The sequence below is a fragment of the Passer montanus genome, unplaced genomic scaffold (genome assembly GCF_014805655.1).
Source record: "Passer montanus isolate IOZ18808 unplaced genomic scaffold, ASM1480565v1 scaffold39, whole genome shotgun sequence".
NCBI classification, from domain to species: Eukaryota; Metazoa; Chordata; class Aves; order Passeriformes; family Passeridae; genus Passer; species Passer montanus.
Window position 1 is genome coordinate 663,542 of NW_024368707.1, and position 20,224 is coordinate 683,765.

Genomic DNA, 20,224 nt, shown 5'->3' on the forward strand with positions numbered 1-20,224 from the left:
TTTTCCCAAGAAAATTCAAGTCACTTGTTAGAGATATAGTTAGTAATTCATGCAGACAGAGTTACATAAAAGTATCTCTAATTTATTGTAAGCAGACAGAAAACAAAGTGGCACCTTTTCTTGCTGGTAATTTGGAACTAAATGGACATACAACCATAATAAAACAACTTGTAGCTTTTAGAAGAGAGAGGACTATGATTTTTTACAATATATTTAAAATGAACCTACTGTGCATAGGGGAAAGGAGAGGGAGAAATTTTTATCCTCAGGATGGCTAAACTGCGGCAGATGGACAAAGAGGCACCACAACATTTACATGTGAAGGAAACTTCAGCTGCACAGGAGATGGGCATTCACAAAAGCATGTGGCCAGTGATGCCCAAGAGATGATGGCCTGGACAAGATACCTATCTGAGAAGACCAGAGCCATCAACACCTGCCATCTGAATGCCAGATTCCGGGGATGGGGAAATGTATTAATCAATTCCCGGATGAAGGCTTCGTGCAGCCCGGACCGAGGAAAGAAACCAACCTGAATATGAAGAACTCTAAAAAGAAACAAAGGGATTCTGCTGCGGGCAAATTAAAGAGTATAAGAACCGCTGCCTCGGAGTAGCCGGTGTGGACGAGGGGGATTTGGTGCGACAGAGCCCATATCTACGCTCACCCAGCTTACCTCCCGGGACTGTTATGCTGTCCGTTTGATTGTTGGCGGTCCGGACTGTATTACGGTCACGAAATAAATTAGTTTTTATTTTTTTATTATAATTGGGCATATTTTCATTTTTACTTATAACATCACTGTTTAATCTCTCCAGTGTCTGTTGCTTTAAACATTAAAAAAACCCCGAACCGAACCTCATCTGTACTTGTCACTGTTTGTCCTGTGATTTAATTTATTAAGAGCAGAACAACACATATTTCCCCAACATACTGTGCTGCTACACCAGCAGGCCACAGCTGAAAAGCAAGGGAAACAATAAAGCAGGAATTTACTTGAACCCATTAAGTCCCTTATGAAAGTGAGTAATAGCCTTATCAAAACTTGACCGTTCCTTGCCATTTAAGGTATTCAGTGTTTCCTATTTTAGACCAAGTCTGGCTCAACAGCTCCAAGCACATATTTTCACACACACTTACCTAGGTAACAGTTGGAAAAGAGGGTTAATAAACCTAACACTCCACTAGCCTCTTTAGAAAAAGACTCACTTTAGCGTGATCAGCCTTTGAATTGCACAAAAACAGTGAAGTAAATATTTTTCTCTCTCTCCAAATTAAAACTTTGAAAGAAAATGAAGATCATCTGCATAATAGCTAATTTTAGAAAAAGAAGAATGACAATTCATTTTGAGTTTTATGCAAAGTAACCGTTAGAGTCTAAACACCCTACATACACCTTGATGTGGATGAGAACATCACACTGCTATTCAAAAACAACCCCACTGACTACTAGTTGTGAAATTATCCTGAAGAGAACTAAAACGAAGAACATTATCAGAAGATGGAGGATATTTGGACTATATGCATTTTGAAGCCGGTCATCCTTTAACACCAGCTAGATAGATAGATAGATATAGATATTTACACCTTTTTTTTAATGAAGATGCTTCTAGTTTTACAGTTCCCACTTCACTGCTTACAAGAACTTTACAAGCTACTAGGAAATGTCAGAGAAAAAAACCACCATATTGCAGTGGCGCTTCCTTTGAGAATCTTAAGAATCTGAGATTATTACAGGACCTGTGTTGCATTTATGATGCAGCTGCTGTTAAAAAGTAACAAAAGTAACAAAAGTACATCTGAATTCTATGCAAGACAACCGTTCTCAAATGGTGACAATTAAAGTTCCTACCTATTTCTGTCCTGTTGGGGCCAATGCCATTATGAACTCTCAGGTAACTGGAATGACAGGAATCAGCATCATCAATATCAAAATCACCAAACTTGAGCTGAATTCGCTGCCCAGGCTTCACACGGATTTCCCACTCACACACAGTGCTGTTGGGAGAGGTCTGGGGGTAGTTTATGGAGGCCAGGGTCCCACTCTCAGGGCCCAGCAGAGTGTGTCCACACCCGTCACCTAGGAAAGAACAGACAGAAATCAGCTCCCACGTTCATCTTCAAAGCCTCATATCACACCATACAAACCGCATTGTGAGAAAACTACAAGGTAACTCACATGCAAATGACACAGCAATGGTGATAAATGTCACTTAACTACCACAGCTTTTTGCTTATCATCACAGGCAACCAGAGAGCTGCTACAACTTCCTCAATGAGATGGAAAGAGATCCATAATGACTTACAAAACAGCATGGACAGTACAGGAAGTGTCCCTGCTATTTTGTATTTCCTCAACACCTCAGTACAGAAGGAAACAGATGCTGAAAAGGACAGAAAAACCTGACAATAAAAAAAGAGCACATTGGTTTTCCTGGTTTACTGTACTTACAACACAATGAAAAAGAAGTAGAAAGCCATTGGACAGGAAATAAAATACAGCATATTAAAAAAACCTCTGACCACTACCAAACCGCAAATATGTTGTTTTCTACTGTGCCACTATTTTAATCCTGCAATTCACTCCCATTTGGAGAACATACTAAATTTTTCAGAATTTTCCTGTGACTCCAACCTGGAGCCTTCTACCTAATATTTGAGTATTAATTTTAAACAGCATAACAGTACTAAAACTAATTTATTTAATGAACGGAAAACAATATCACAAATTGTGTATTGTCAATACTAAATTATAAAGAGCAAACTGATAAATTCGATTACTCGACAGCTAGACATATATATCACCCAGTATGTAGCATAAAAAGTGCAAGAATTTCTGTGCTGATTTAGAAATGTGAATGCTCTCAGAGTAACATTGACAATGATCACCATGATTCCTACTGACAGAAACTTGTTTTGACAGTTAAAAGTGTTTCATTACACAATAATAAGTGTAGTTCCTCTACTAAATACAAAAAGGTAAGCTGAGCTTTAGGTACAAAAACTGTACACATACTTAAGAAATTCAACTAAATTTCAAAATTCTTAAATGTATTATATGTAAGACTGAGTGGAAAAGTAAGTCCAATGCACTGAAGCCATGTGGAAAAAACAAACCCCTGTGATTAAGTTAACTAGGTCTGATTAATCTGCTTGTAAATACAAGTAATTTTTTGTTAACAAAAACTATTCTCCTTATAATCTGAGCACTTTGAAAGACAGCTGCATGCTATAAAAGATAAGGTGCTGCTAGTAAACACAGAATCATAAATGGATGCAGATGCAAACTGTAGCTGTTTATCTTGCTAGTAGTCTGGAATGAGAACGATACATCCTTGGAAAAGTTAACTGGAATATCTGCTTAGTAAAATTAAAACTTGTATCTCTGAAGCTGTTCTTCAGCCATGTTTTCATTAATGCAATTTTCTTTAAAATACTTTGTTTTATCCCATGGCAAATATTATTTCTGTTTGGATGACAGCTGATCAATTACTCTTCTAAGTTAGAGTTTTTCTAACACAAGACAACATTGTTCAACATTATCAAGAGGTATTACTAAACCGCATGCTTTGTATCTCAATATAATCTTGGTTTCTTTCAAAAGGCATGTTATAAACCAAAGAAAAGTGAAAGCTTTATTATGCAGAGTCTGTATGGCCTTGGTTTATTAGCGACTATGGACTCAAATGTCAGATTTCTGATTAGTCTTAATATGCTAACACTTAACAATAAAAAATTCCTTTTCTAGTAAAATTTTCACAAGCAAATACTCACACAGACTACAAAATGCATGAAATTTATTACATTAACAACAAAAACGAACAAATATATTCATGGTGATATACGGAGCTAGCATTTCAAAACTCTTTCTATTGTAGATATAAAAATAATTATCAACACAAGCAGCAGTTTTAGGCTATGTCCTAAACAAAAGCAATGAGCCATTAACCAGTTCTGTGCTTTTCCTGTCCTGTGATGGGGTAAGCAATTGCTTATTCATTCACAGATTGAAAATACTCTGCAAATACACTGACACAGTGGCCTTTTGAATATGAAATCATAGTAGCATTCACCTCTATGGGCAGATACACTGTTCTGAATGCATTTTAAGAAAAATAAAAATCCTTGCATGAACTATAATGCTCAGAAGTTAATTATTTCTCATTTCAATATGCCTGTTATTGCAATGCAGTCACCACACAAATACTATTTCTTAAAACCAAGAATACCAATAACGCACATGATTCTGTATCTTTGATTCTTCTCCACCTTCTTGCATCTTAAGCCTATGCTGCTGGAAAGCAAAGACAAAGAAAAGCCTGTGTCTCCTCTTTGACCCAAAATGTGTTTAAGCTGTAAATTTCTCCAGATAAAACTAGAAAAGATCATGCCTAACATTCATTTAAACACTTCTCTCTGCTAGCTTGCTGTTGAGTTGTCATGAAACAATAACTGCAATGTGCATGTTTTCTGCACAGCTTTCTGATGAAAAAAAGCAAAAGAGCTCCAAAACAACTAAACAGATTTAGGAGAGAAAATGCAAATAAAATATTTTAAGTTTTAAAAATTGGGACTTTTCTTTTAAAGACACATCATTAAACATTACCTCTTGCAGTTTGGAACAATGTCTTGTTTCCCATGGCTAAAAAGAAAAACTAATTTCCTTCACATAATTTAATGGAAATGTGAATCTGAAACCTCCCTTGTGTTGTAGGCTTTCTTAAAAACATGAGAGGAAAAATACTCCTCTATGCATATTAAAAACCTGCTGTCAAATCATACTAGAAAGGCAGGGGAAGGAAAAACCGTTGTGCTGAACTGCAGCATCTTGCTATGAAGTCAGTTTTCAAAAGTAGCTTATTCTGAATGGACACTTTAGATCTTTTTATTGTATTTCATTTAGGTTAGTGATAACAGAAATGCCGGACACTTCATGCCTGAAGAATCTGAAGATTACCATGGCATATACAGTCTGCCAAGGGCAGTAGCATCACTCATGAGCTATTTGGAAAATTTTAAAAATCACAATTCCAGTGAAACTTGCAGATCCATCTTGCTTAAGATGTATATGCCTATAAAAGGGCAGTTCTTTAGCCTCTCCATATAATGTGGTGCTTCATCATTTCTACCACACTTCTTTAAACATCACTGATGAACTCCAGAGACACATACACATCCAGCATCAAGGGAGTAATCTGCAATAGTCAGCAATTTCTCCAAGAAAAGTACAATTCTTTTCACTACAGCAGCATATATAGGACAGTAGTCACTTGGTTAATGTGCAAGTCATTAAGTGCCACAGAATCTTTTGCTTCTGTTAACCTGTGAGAATAGAATATCTAAGAACACAGAGAAGACAGACATAAATCCCATAATCAATTATTCCTGGATGGGTTAACAACCTCTGTTGTCAGTACACAGCTGAACAAGTCTCCTGCTTTCTTTCAGACTTCTCTGTCAGACTACAGGCCTCCCACACTAGGTAGGTAGGTAGATAGATATGGATAGATAGATATGGATAGATAGATATGGATAGATGGATAGACAGACGGATAGACAGACGGATAGACAGACGGATAGAGCACTTTGTAGAAGCACCAGGTCACTGGTGTGGACACATCACACCTAACACGTGGAGGGGCCGCAGATGTGCATCCATTCTCACATGTCCTGGGGACCAAGTTCACAGCAAAGAGGAAAAATTCAGCTTATCACCAAAACTTGTGTTAGAAACATGGGCACCTCTTAAGCAGCTGACAGAGGAAGGCAGACTGCTGCCATCAGAAGCAGGATCCATTTCCTCTGCAGGCACCTCTGAATGCAGCCTGGATGAACGCTCCTGAAGGAGTTCATATGACCCCTGCGCTATGGCACACTGATGTCTGATGCAATCATGCAAATCACTAGTGCCAAGTTCTTTACATCAACAAAATATAGGACTCAGACCAACACAAAGATACCAAATCTACAGGATTTTTATACTTGAAGAATATGTGGAATTTAATAAAATGAAAGAATACTGAACATGCAGGAGTGGGTGCTAAGTTATTAATACCCACCAAAAACCCCAAAAAAACAATTAACTATACTTTGTAGTTGTGGAAGTCAATCAGAGCTTTTCCCCCTGGAGAACAGCTGCTTTTAGTGACTGCTAAGCTTGCACTCACTATCAAAACATGTTTAAAATAATTTTTTAGACCAGTGAATATTTTCCCATTCCTGACTTGGAGAAGAGTGAATAATAAAGACATTAGACAGTTCAATATTATAACCTATAAAGCACAGCTGATGCATATCAAAAAACCAATCTCAATTTTAACACATGGCACTGCCTTTTGAACAGACTCAATTTAACCAGTGAGTTTCCTGAGAAGAATTTACATATATAAGCTATTATTTTTTGTATGTTTGTGACTAAATATTGGATGTAATTGAAACTTTTTAACTAAACAAACCTATAAGAGTCATGTAGGCAAAAAAGGTTATTTTAAAACATTCATTTTAACTTCAAATACACAACTCTTTCTGATTCAATGCATTACTATAATTTCTCCTCTTCTGTTCAGCTCCTGTGCTCTGCATTTCCTTACTTTTTCCTCAGCATACCACTAAAAGCCACTGCATCAGCTTTTTGCTTTTCTCAGTGTGGACAAGAAAGTTTACACAAAGAACAAAAGAGTTCCATGAATAAGAAACACTGAGGAATTAAATCACAGAGACATCAAATTCCAAACAGCTTTTCCAAGCATTTTCAAATGCCCTTATTTGTGTCCTCCAAACTCACTGCTGTTTCCACCAAATTCCACAGAGTGATGTTCTTCAGGAAGGAATCTGTTCCACTGTCAGGATTAATTTTCTTAACAAGCCAGCAAGCACACAGTCCACTTTGATCTTAATGTCATTTACTTGCCTCAGTAATAGTAACTGGTTTGGGCATTTCATCCCACTACAGGTGTTTCACAACATAAAATACCCCACACTGCCATAAGCAAGGCCACAGCTCAATAAACACTTGAAGGCAGTTTAAATCAGCACAGCCACAGACAAAAGCAAGCCTCTCACTTTTGGCCACATGTTCTTACACCCTTTCTGGTACCACAGGCAAATATTTATGCAACCACATGGCCAACCAGAGCAGGGACTTGGCATAAAAATAGCTGTTGGTTTTAACCTAGATGAATCCCCAAATTTATTTGAGTATGCATATGCAGCAGTGCCTTCCTTGACAGAGAGTTAAGACAGTAGGAGAACACCAGCAACCGCTTCTTTCATCAGCACTGCCAACCCATGTTTGCATTTTAAACAATCTTGAATGCCAACCAGAGAGGCAAAAACCATCCCAACCCTGAGAACAGTAGTGCACTGGCTTGAGGAACAAGCTGGCTGCAGAGCATGCCCCAACTCACTGCCACCATGCTGGGTTTCGTCAACCCAGCTCTCTGAGGTAGCTCTTGGTGACACTGCCAATGGCAGGGCAAGGAGTAAGAGGGCAGGTGGGATTATGACTCACTCAGCTTGGATTGATTTACCTGCTGTGGGGTACCCTTAGACAGTTAATGAAATTATGGGATGAGGTTTAACAAAGACAGGACAAAGGCACAATAAGCATTTTGCTTTCTAAAATGTTGGCAGCTCAGTGGACTAACAGGAGAGGGTGAGAGGAGACAGAGGCTGATTCTTGTTCTTACAGCAAAAGTACAAAATTTAATATGCCATTACAACAAAATTTTACTGTTTTCATTTACAATATGGGCCATGTGCTGGGCTAGTGATAATCAACACTTTATTATTTTAATCTGTACATGCAGCTTTACAATCATCCTCTCTGGAACTCCAGTCTTAGCTATCAGCCACTAAATTTTACACAAAAGGGTAACACTTAGGAATCCTAAATTTAGCATCCAAAATATGATACCATTTAAAAATAATGATCTAAAATTATTAAGTTGTCAGAGCAGGTAAGACATGTGCTTCCTGTGCTGTGATGTACTAACTGAACTGACTACTACTAGAAGAACAGAAGAGACATCAGCTGTGTAAGACTGTGCTGCAATGCTTTCACTTACTGATGCCAGGGAAACTATCTAAGTCCCCAGGGACAGCTATGACTTGCTTAAATAGTATGCTGGCAAAAGGAGCCTACAAGGACAGGCTAGGCATGGTGAAAAGTGATTTACATGAGGAATCTGTGAGAGAACAGTATGCTCAGTGGTACGTAATGCAGAAGCCCCCCATATCTGCTGGCTGGACTTACTCACAGTGACACTCACGCTCTGTGTCTTGTTTGGCTGGCACATGCCCACTTCCCAAGATACAGTCTTTACTTTGCAATCTGCACCAACATGTTCTTAAAAATAAACACTGTTGTGCTTCAGTGCCTTAAGTGCTACACAACAGAAACACAGATGATGAATAAATGAAAAATAACACACAGACAGTCATGCAAAACACTATGACAATAAGCAATGGTAATGGTCAGAATGAGCTTCAAACCTCCTGGAAGTTCTTCAAACTCCTCCCCACACTAGGACCACATGAAATTTCACAAGCCTCATATATGTCAACTAAGAGGCAAAAAAGTTGTCCAATCATACCAATAATTCACATGCTAAAGTAACACTACACTCAACACTTCCCCCTTCCTTTTCCAGTTAATAAATGAGACTGCACAGCCTAACCTGCAGATCCATGGTGGCAGCACCAACTTGCCTCTCAGGAGCTGCTGCCTTTTCCCTGCCCCAACCCACTGCCAGTGCTCACTGCACCCCTGTTGGGCTGCAGCCCAGTTCTCAGCCCAGCTTCCCATACCAGCTGCCCTTTGCTAGGTGAAGGATGGGCATGGCCCACCAGCCAGTGAGCCTGAGCTATGCAGAGGATGCAAGGCAGGGACAGGGAGGAGACAGCAGCAGCCACTGGTAAGAATAGTTTTTGGTACCACGGAATCAACAGAAGCTGGCAGGGAGGAAGCTCCTGGTTTGGGTATCTGTGGAGACAGATAGGCATGCCATCCCTCTCCCTTGGAGAGGTATCCCTTGAATGGTCTATGAAAAGATCTTCTCAAACCCTCCTGGGATTGAGAAATCCTCCGTGGTCATGGTGAGCTCTCAGCATGCCTTGGAACCCCATGCAGATTTGTTTTGGGACTGATTGGTTTTTTCCCACTTTGTACCAGCCCCGCTCTTGCCCATAAAACCCCGTTTCTGCTATTTGCACCCCACAGCTGCACCAAGAAGAGAGACTTTACATGTATTTCTAACCCTCTTTAAAGGTTATAATCCAATTGATGAAACAGTCCGACTCCACATCTGTGCACCAGCAGTTCCTTCTCCCAGTGTAGGTGGTATATAGTATCATCTTGATTTCTAAAATTCATTTTCTAATCTAATTTCAAAATTACAATGGGGACTATTTGGAGTTTCCCCATTTTGAATGACTTGGCTTCATTCTAGCATCACAAAATTTAATACACAATCTGTTCTAAAAGGCACTTCATTCTTAATTTTGCCCTGTAGATATTTCCTTAAAACAAAGATGTTGCCACACTTTTGACCCTATATGAATACAACCAATAAAATAAGCATTATGTATTACTGAATAACAAGATGATAAACTAGGAAGATGACAGTAAATTTAAATGTTTAAGTCACCATTTTTAAGTGCCAAATTTATCATAAAAAGTATAGCGAGAGCATTTAGGAAGTCAGTGTGTGAAGCTTCAGTAAAAACTGTGAACTTTAAGTTTGTCCATCAGCTTTGCTGCATCTTCTTCGCAGCAAGACAAGAAGGAAATGATGCCTCATGTAGGAGGACTGGAGAATTTGAAAACATCTCTTCAAAAATGAAGACATAAAGTAACAGAAATGCTTTATTTGAAATTTTCAATTATACTTAGGAAAAAGACAAAAACTGATCATCACTGGACTTAGTACACAAGTGTTCAAAAGCATTCAATTTAACGCATTCCTCTTTCTACCCTTGAGATGATGAAATGTACTTGACACCTGTACACAATTGCATAAAATAGAATTTAAAATATTGCATAAAATATTGCATAGAATTTAAAAAAATTGCATAAAAATAGAATTTAACAGATAGTGTGGTTTAGGGTTTCTTGGTTTATCACAAAACTCACAGATTTGCAAAAGAAAAATTAAGCACCAATGGCTTCTTTCCACCACACTGAACAAGGCAAGATGTTTTTCTTCATATCTTAACCATTCTGGAGCAAAACTAAAATAACTTTAACCGGCTACAGTCTTGCTGAAGATACAGCAGCTGCCAGCTGTGAAACCCTGTGTGGTCCCACAGGCAATCATACATGCACAACATACTCAGCACACATGCTACAACTCTGTGGTGCACTATCCTTTCAGAGGCTAAAGCTCTGAACTCTGAGGAGTAACCACACGAAATTGCACCACTGTAATTCATCTTTCCACTCAAGATACTGAGGATCTTCCACCTGCCTCATTCCTGTGAGGTTTCTCTCCAGAAAAGCCTCCATGTTTACATGGAGTAGCAAGTATAGCAAGTAGCAAGTATAGCAAGTAGCTATACAAGTGGCTTGTCTTGCCAAGTCTAATTAAAACACTTTACACATCCTATTTTTGCATTTTTAGTTTTATATTGGGGTGAAACTAAAGAGAGCTGTGACACAACTGCTAAACAGTTCAGTGTTATCATTCAACATCAAAAGCAGCAACTGGGCACTGAAACAAGTACTCCTACTCCAAACTGCAAGAATTTTCAATTAAGAGACCTGAAAAGATTCCCTCTTACAGTTAAGCAACATCTGAGGTCTTATGATGGCCTGATCTAAGTTTAGGAAAATCACAAATGGATCACTGAATAGGAAGAGAGAAGGGTACTTAGGAATGAAAAATAATTATCCTTTTCCAAATCTGGAATAATTTTATAGAACATTTATACACAAATCTTGATTAAATGTCAGGTCACAATAAACAGTTTGATGACTGACAGCATCACTCTGGGAAGCATTTACACCATTCTCCTGTTTAGAAACCATGACAGAAGAATTATCTGCTCACAACCATTCTCAGAAGTATGTCAAGCTTTTCAAGTTTCCTTTTCTACCATTAGTAGTATTCACAAGGATGCATCAAATTATTACCTCTGACAGCAATTAAAGTAAAGAAACAAGAAAATCAGAGGGGCGGCTTTTAAGAAGTGATTCTATCAGAAAAATCATTTTGGGGAAAAAAATTTTAAGAGAATCCATGTGACCTCATGCACAATCCATTAAATTCCAGGAAGACTGACAATCCAAAGATAAGTAGCTGGCAAGAATTGTCATTCTGATGGATAATATTGCAATCCTAGATAACAAAACCTCTTCCTTGAGCTAAAAGTATATTTAGAAAACTTGAACAGCTGGGAGGAAGATTTAGAGGTGGGATTAACTAGTGAAGATGTGAAGTGGGAAGGGGAGTGTTTAATAAAACATATAGATGATCTGACCATTGATTTTATTTCCACTTTTCAGCTCATAAATTATGCGTGATCTATGGAATACGGTTAATAAGGCAGTGTCCTGTGATTAGTTGAATCAAGTTGTCATATCATGAAAAATGTTAAAACATTATACACTAATTTAAAACTTTTACTGAACAATGAAAAATGTTAACAAAATCAAATATCCCCACATAGAATTTGTTTTTTTTCTTTAATACTACAATTAACAAAACCACTGTAATACAGTTTTGCCAATGAAAGACAAACTCTGGCATAAAGAAAATGTCAGAGAAATATAAAAAAAAATAAATATTGAAAAACAACACAAAAAAACTCTAGACACTCTCAAAAAGAAAAAAAGCATCAAGTTTGAACGTGAGTGATCTGAATTTATAAGTCATTTTACACAATGATGGTTTCATAGTGTACTGAAGCACAGAAAGGCCCTCTAAAATATGATTTCTTGTACACCTTGACTACTTAGAGTTGGTTAGTGACTATTCTAAGGGGAATTCAGGAAGTTGCATTAAATTTCTTTCCAGAACGTTTTCAGACTTTGGCAAAGGCATGATGAAAAAGAGACTTTTTAACTATTTCTAAAGCTAGCATGCTTTAAACACCTGGAGAAGAAAACAAACTAAATACAAAACAACCCCCCATCCCCACCCCATCTGTTTCTAAGACATTCTTAAAAACACACCTACTAGAATTGCCAGGAATGACACAACTGAGTTCACCAACTTGGTTCGGCTTCCATGACATTTACTAATGCGATAGCAACATATGCAACCATTGCAGCCATGGTGCAGAACTGGGACCTCCTAACTGTGACACTACTCAAAAACAAGAGGCGTGGGATACTCACAGGACAGAAGTTTGCATTTTCAGTAAGACACTGAGAACAGAGGTTCTTAAGATCAGCAGGCAAATAACTGTAGGGAAATAATGATTACCTGAGTCACAATGCATACCTCTTGTACAAAGACCAGTGACCTGGCGAATGCATCCTCCTCACATCAGCTAACACTAAAAACAAGCATGCCTGACATGTGCATAGTCAGCCCCCATTTATACATATTCTGCTTCCAGCAATTCTTTTTCTTCTAAAGAATGTACTTTTTTAGAAGCAACTGCCAAAGGCTGCTAAGAATCCTTGCACTTCTAATGGTTTGTGGACTTGCATTTCACATTGCTACTGCAAATATATTCCAGTTGTTTTGTAGTTAGAGAGGTCACCTCAAATCACAGTCATACTGCAAACTTGCAACAAAACATGTAGAGGTATGAGTTCTCACTTACTACAAAGATGAACACTTATATGCTTGATTTTCAGGATGCAACTCAACTCACCAAAATCAAAGAGATAACTAATCACTGAGCTTCAGTATCCACCAGCTGTAGTGGTCCAAACTTTACAGACTACTAACTCACTGAAACTTATTTTTATTTTGATATTGGCAAAGAAAAAAGAATATAACCCAAACAGAAGTGACAACTCCAAACACAGAGATTTTGAAGAAATGCCAACAGGAAGCATGCAAATGCCATAAGCAGCACCAAATGACTGTGTTACAATTCCATGATACAATTGATTGAAATAGTGAGATAGATAAACAAGTACAAGAGATAGATAAACAAGTACAAATTATCTGCTTTAATTTCATTTTTGCAGAGTTAGGAACCACAGAGGAATGTTATCCTCTTTCAACTCTTCACCAAGTGAAACTAAGTGGTCATGCAGGGAAACACCAGAAAGTACAAGCTAGAAAAGAAAGCACAGGTTAAATGCTTTTTACCCATTCAAGGGCTGGTGTTCAGGTTTTTGGGTTTGTTTTTTTTTTCATGCACTAGACAAAAAATGCATGAACCAGAAGCCATTTTCAAAATCTGTGTTATTCTGTGGCCCAAACGTCAAGTCACTATAAAATTTTCACGTATATTTTTTGTTTCAAATAACAAAGTGTTCAGTTATAAATCAACAAGCTCAAACAAACTATAAATATCACAACTCAAACTGTGCCTCCAGTAATGGATGGCAAAGGATTCAGTTTAGCAAAATTTGATATTTCATTACTGCATTAATGAACAAGCTTCACAGGTAACAACCCACCATTCTGTATATAAAAAAACCCCAGGACTGAAAATTTTATCTTAATACAAGTTATCACATGGCCTTCTACATCACTATTACCCCTGCTCTCCATCTCCCCGAACTTCAGTTTAGTAACAAATCCACACGCTATGCTTGGACAACAGTTTCAACTACACTGTCTTAAATAAAAGGATGCTGAATGTTCCATAATATTTGATTTAGAGAAATTAATCTAACAGCAACTCAGTCAAAAAATGCAGGAGGGAAGGAAATACTTTGACTACAAAACAAATTCCAGGCTTTCCCAAAGCACAGGGTGCGGTTATAAAAGGGGGGTGACAATCAATGGCTTTTTAAAAAGCCTTTCAAAATATGAATAAAATAACCAATATAGAAACATTTCACAATACACAGAAAAACATTTCCAACAAGGATTGCATTTGAACTGCTGACTATCTGACCTATGAAAGCTGATGCATTCAAGGCAGCCCTTAACCAGCTGATGACTTAAACTACACAAGAGCAGCAGTGATCGCATTAAAAACCTAACACATCATTTCCCACTGCATAAAGCAGGCTGGCAGAATTGCAGAGAAATGAGACATTTATTTTTCTATTATAATAATAACATAAGAAAACACTTCTGAAGACCTTGAAAGCTGAACATCTCCATACAGCAGCAGGAAAATAATTTTCCTCAAGATTGCACTAACATGCTAGGTCACTGGCTTGAGATGCACACAGGAACAGCATACAAGCTTCTGAAAGAACACTTACATTCCTTTATTAACACCAGCTTAGATGCTTGATTTTTATAGCCACAGACATATAGTTATATATATAAAACCAACATGCACTGTACTGCTTTATATCCAAACTGCAGAACATTCTCATGAGCACGAGAGCTACAAAGGGTATTTACACAAAAGGGTGATTCCTTCATTCTTTACAGGAACACACAACGCTAGCACAAACTCAACAGGCTCCCAGATGAGCTGGGCTGAACCAAGCCAGTACTGGGAGGCACCCTCCCAGAAAAGATGCTCTGCAGAACACACAGGTGTATGTTTTGCCAAACAGATTCACACACCCACTTCAAATAAGGCTCATTAACTGGAGGAGGAAAAATAATGTTGCTGAGATTCTTGTTTTCAAAAGTAAAGAATATCCATCCACTCTTGTTAGGTCTATACTTCCAGTACCAGCTCACTTCCCTTCAGGAACAGCATTCCTCCACAAAATTCTTTACAGCTCTGCTCCTCCTCTCTAAATATATTTTCAAGGCACAATGCTGGGATGTTAAAAAGAGCATCAGAAAACCTGAAAAAGCCTACTGTAACTTTAAGCCCTGGTCTTGAATAATTCTTCCATATTTCTCAACACAGGGATGAAAGGGATTTGGCTCAGCAGTCCTGCCTAAATAGTACCAATCCCTGAATCCTCAAGCTGTACAACTGCATCTTCAAAACATTTTGCACTCTTAAGTAAAACTGTGCCATTAAAAAAGCAAAACAGTTAATTAGAGCACTGCCCTACTCCTCATAAAACACTTAATCTCATGTTAATTTGAGGGACAATAAATCTCCCATGCAAAGGTCTGAGGGTCTTTTCAACCAAAATAATTCCTTTTGAGTTTGGCTGGGACTCCCTTTCTTCCAGATGAGCCCAGCCAAGGACAACAGATACAAAGAGCAGTGAGACACCACCCAATCTAATTTAGCAAGAATAAAAACTGGCATTTGTGTGCAAGGCAGCACATGGCAATCGCTCATGTGACAGACGGTTTTGTGGCAGTGCTCTGTATTCACATGCCTAGAGCTCTCTGCAGCAGAAAAAGACACACCTGCAATGGGCTATCCCAGCAGCTGGAACCTTTGTCAGCCCCTGGCATAGCCAGAGATCATCTCTTCCAGGACTTTGAAGGAGAAGCTGCAGTCTCCCTTCATCTTGCTCAGCCGCTGGATATGTAGCTAGAACCATCTTCTCTTTGCCTGATTCCTTCTCCCCAAACTACAGCTGACGGATCAGCACCTGCCCAGTCCTGGACTGGCCACAGCCAGAGCCACCACTGCCTACTCCCTGTGGGAGGGACAAGCAGAGGTGAGACCAGAAACACTGTGGAGAGGAGAGCACACCGAGGAACTGATGAGAAATAAGGAAAACACAAATGATCCACGAATACTGCAGCTGAGACCCCGAATACAAGGCCATGGGAAACCATTTCATGAGGCTCAATGTGCACAGAGACATTAGTTCTTTCACTTTATTTTTCGGATGACGTTAACTCAGCACCAGACATTCAGAAATTATTTTTCTCGGCTACACTGCAGCAAACATTTTTAAGCTACAGAGGTGATTCAGTTCTTTGCATTTTCTTCAACAAGGCTTGAGCATACAACAACATCCTGATGGGCTGCTATTTGTTTAGAACAAAATATGGGAATCTCATTCAAAAACAAGCAACCAATGCTAGGTTTCTGGGTTTTTTTAAACCTGCAAATAAATCTGCTTCAAGTCACTGGGGAATCAGCTTCAGAATAAAAGGTTCCTTTTAACTTTAGGCACTTTTTCCCAGTTTTACAGGTACATTGGTATCCGTTAGGAATCCCAACAAATGGCCACCAAATTAGTTTCTGTGGTAACAACGTTCTTACTCTACAGACCCTACAAGCTTCATACCTTCAGAATTACTGACACATTATTCTACATCTACTTTGATGAAAGCTACGCAATCATTCCTCCTCTAGCTGTGTTTTTCTACATTTATAAAAAAACCCGGTTAATGAACAGACCATACCAAATTTGTTTCTCAAAATGCAATCCACTAAGAGCAGCAAGCTTAGCTGCTGGCTTGCTTTCATTCACACCTGCTCAATTACAAGAAAAACAAAAAAATCCTCTAATGTATTTTTCAAATATCAATTTCCTTGCAACCAGAATCTAGAATCACTACACAACTGTTTCAAAAATCACAAGAGCTGACTTGCACAGCCGTCAGCTAGACAGTCCCCAAGGCACAAGATTATGAAATGCAGCACAAGGCACTTCTGAAGGTGTTAGAGCTAATACAAAATGCTCAATTTTCGAAGACAACAACACATTCAAGTTCAAGTCCTTGACCAAGGAATTCTGAATTACATACACTGAATGATTTTAAATATGATAGACTGAAAAAAAATTTCACTTGAATCCTACAAGATAATACAGTGCACTACTGTGAAAAACATATTCACCACAGCAATACCTGTACTTTTTCATTTCTCAGTTTGCTGCTGTCTGGAAGGAGAGGAGCACCATTTGACCAAATACTAAAACCAAGCTTCATGTCGACCAAAATAATGCTATTTTTAAATCACTTCATACCAGTAAGGTGCTCTACAGAAAAGTATTTGAGAAATGAAAACTCTATCTTCAGAAAAACATTTAAATACCATGTTTAATGTGCGGCTTAAAGCTGCTGAACAGTAAAAAAAAAAAATTAACAGTTACTTAGTAACAGAGGATCAGCCTCTCTAAGGTAATGAACAAGGCTAGGTTCCTACACAGTATCACTCACTGTACTTTTATAAAAGAGCTTAAAAGCAACTTTAATTGCAAAATTTTCCATCTTGTTTACTTTCATTGTCAATCAAGATATTCTCTTAGAAGCCTGATCACAAATTTAATGCCCTATTTGAGTAGTAACTTTGTACAGACTTTCAAGAGCTAGGCAACAGCTTCATTTCTATATAGGATTCCTTAGCCAAATTAGAATTATGCCAGCATTTAGCGATACAGGACATAGGCTCCCTAACCTTCTCTAGAATAAGATAAATGAAAATATTTTGGCAAGGAAACAGTCCCTCACTAGCAGAACTCTTCTGAGAAGCTCTAGCAGTTTCTCATATTAAAGCATTATATTCGACAATAGCAGAGTCCCCCACCTTACAACAAGCTCTGCTTTTGTTAGCAAATAAAATGACACGTGTCAATAGAATGGTTCCCCTCCTGCTCAAAAGTGAAACTTCTGAGCTAACTTTAAGCATTAACTAGAGAAACATTGCTAATTGAAATGCTGGGTAGAAGGTCTTCAGCAGTTACCCAAAGTACAGAAAGATGAAGTTTGACACATACCTAAAAGCCTGCTGTCCTCACAAGCTCCTCTTCTTGCTGCATGGTCCCACTCCCTCTAACACACCCCTGACTACTCAGTGAGCCAGTCTGACTCAATCATATGCAGGTAAATTATGACTCTTCCCTATCCACACAGTTATTTCAGTCTTCTCCTAGAATAACAAACTCAGTCTGATCACCAAAAGGTCACACAAGTGTCAGGTCAGCACAAGCATGATGCTCCTACAGCATGAACTAACACCTTGCTGCTGCCTGTCTCATCCAGCAGCTATCTTCAAAAAACAGACTGTTAAAACAGCCCAATTTCCTCTCAAAAACAAATGGGTTATTGTAGCAGGCCTAAGGCCTGCAAGGCCTCCTTGGAGGTCACAAGCCTGAGCTAGGAAATGCCAAGTCATGATGACTGGGCCTTAGAAGCCCCTCTCTTCTGCCTTCGGACCCTGCTTACCTCTCTGTAAATCTATAGGTCACTTTCCCCTGACCCTTCCTAATGGACAATTTCCAAAACCACTCTAAGGTATATAAACCCCTAATTCTGCCTGGTTTAGCAGAACTGTCACTGAGAATCTTCATGGAGATCTGCAATAAAGAATTCTTCGGAACCTCACACAGCCTTCTCCTCTCCCTCCCTGCGTCTGCTGTGGCACCAGCAAGCTAAAGAGCTGAAATCACAAAGAGCTAATAATCACGAAAAGCTGATATCACTTGAGCTGCCTAAGGTTGCTTGCGGCTAGCAGCTGCTTGGGAACTCGGATACTGTGCTGAGCACCACTGAGCTATCCTGGCCAAGGCAGCCCACTGGGCATAGCCCGACTGGAAGCCACCTCAATAGGTTCTTCTCCACCTCCATTATAAATTACAAGAAAACAAACCCAACTGTGTCAAATGCTTATTAGCATTTGTTTTGTAGGTGTACACGAACATAAATGCAATTAGCTGGAAATAAGAGGAAAAGGTCCACACAACTACCTTGCTCTATGGTAGCCATTGAGCTCTCCCATTCAGTTAATTAATTTTAATTAATTGTTTAATTTAGATGCATAAACAGTAAAGTGCATATAGTTCCTATTTCCTTTGTGCATTTAAATGCAGCATTTCTGAAATTCAACCATATTTCCATCTCTGAGATAGAAAGAAAAAGTTATGTGACAACTTAAAGCAGTTTCTGAGGAGATCAGTTTCTGAAACGATGTAAGACCAATGCAAGGAGCAAGTGGAATTGAAAAACACAAAATTAATCTTCTCAAACCCAGAAGTGAGTTTCAAGATGCTGTCAAAACACTCAGTCCCAGCACTTTGTCCCAAGCACATGATCAAAGTGACAGTCACAGTGGCATCCTCTGATCTTCTGCCATGAAGTGACCAAATTGTACCCTGTAATTTTCACAGTGCTAAAGCCTGCTCATTAATTCCACCCGAGGAAGAGAAATCTCGTCAATTTCTAAAAAAAAAAACCCCAAACCAAACATAAAAAACAAACAAACAAAAAACAAAACCCGCAAACAAACTAACAAACAAAAATCCCAATACCCAACAACGCCAACTACTCTGTCACACGTTCCGGACTCTCACCCCTATATATATTTTGCATACTCTCGGGCGAGTGTAAGTTTATTTTCACAGCAAGCAGAATCTCCCCTTTACCCGCTTCCTGGCTCACATCCAACATTTCACAGCCTGGAAGAGGGGGTCACCCGCGGGCCGGGCATGCCAAAACTCACTCAGCCCCTGCCCTGCCCCTGTGCCCCGAGTTGCCTCCACAGCCCCGGCTCCCCGCCGAGCCGCGGTCGAGCCCCGCCCGAGTGAAGCCCTCCGGCCGCCAGCTCCCCGTGGGAGAGCGGGAGCAGGCAGGAAAAAAAATGTTTCTTGTTTAGTTTTTGTTGGGTTTTTTGTTTGTTTGATTTTTGGGGGATTTTTTTGGTTGTTTGTTTTTTGTTTTTTTGGTTGTTTTTTTTCTAAAACAGGGCTCTTCTCTCGCCCTTTTTGGGCCAGGCAGGGGACAGGTTTGGCGTGAAGGGCCACATGCCGAGGGGCGCCCCCTCTCAGCAGCAGAGCCCCGGAGGGGTGGTTTCCCTCCCCCGGCCGCTTGGGCTACGGGGTCGCCCGCCGCCGCTCTCGCACCCACCTTTCTGCGCCTCGGTGCCCCGCAGCAGCAGCAGAAGGAGGAGGCTGGGGCAGAGCAGCGAGGCCGCCCGCCGGGTCCCCGCGGGGAGCGACCGTCCCGGGCTCACCATGCCCCGCAGCGTGGCCGGCGCGCCCGGCGGTCCCAGGGCATCGCGGGCTGCCGGGCCTGCGCGCCCGCCAGCCCGCCCGTCCCCCGCAGCCGCCTAACCGCTTCCGGGGGCGCGGCGGGGCCGCCCCGCTTCCTGCCGCCCCCTCCGCACCGCACAGTCGGCCCCAGGCGCCGTGGAGCCCCGGGCCACGGCAGCTACGGCCAGGTCCCGCCGAGCGTAGGGCCCCCACTGCTCCCGCCCCGAGCTCCGCCCGCCCCGAGCCGCGCCCTCCCCGGCTGCCTGCGCGGGACTCACGGCTCCAGACCGTGTCTCC

At 40.0% G+C, this 20,224-nt stretch overlaps 1 protein-coding gene across 4 annotated transcripts in view; it reads right to left on the reverse strand.

Moving 5' to 3' along the window:
- The window catches only part of DCBLD2 (discoidin, CUB and LCCL domain containing 2), a 55,392-nt gene extending 35,415 nt beyond the window's left edge, over positions 1–19,977 (reverse strand). For 3 of the 4 annotated variants that reach the window (XM_039718002.1, XM_039718001.1, XM_039718000.1), the window contains exons 1-2: positions 19,803–19,977; positions 1,853–2,080 (exon numbers count right to left, since the gene is read on the reverse strand). In XM_039718002.1, coding sequence (XP_039573936.1) covers positions 1,853–2,080; positions 19,803–19,911 — 337 coding nt within the window. In that variant the 5' untranslated portion in view covers positions 19,912–19,977. Of the gene's footprint in view, positions 1–1,852; positions 2,081–12,337; positions 12,405–19,802 lie in introns of all 4 variants that reach the window. The other variant, XM_039718003.1, reaches the window with a different exon arrangement.
- Between the last annotated feature and the right edge of the window lie 247 nt (positions 19,978–20,224).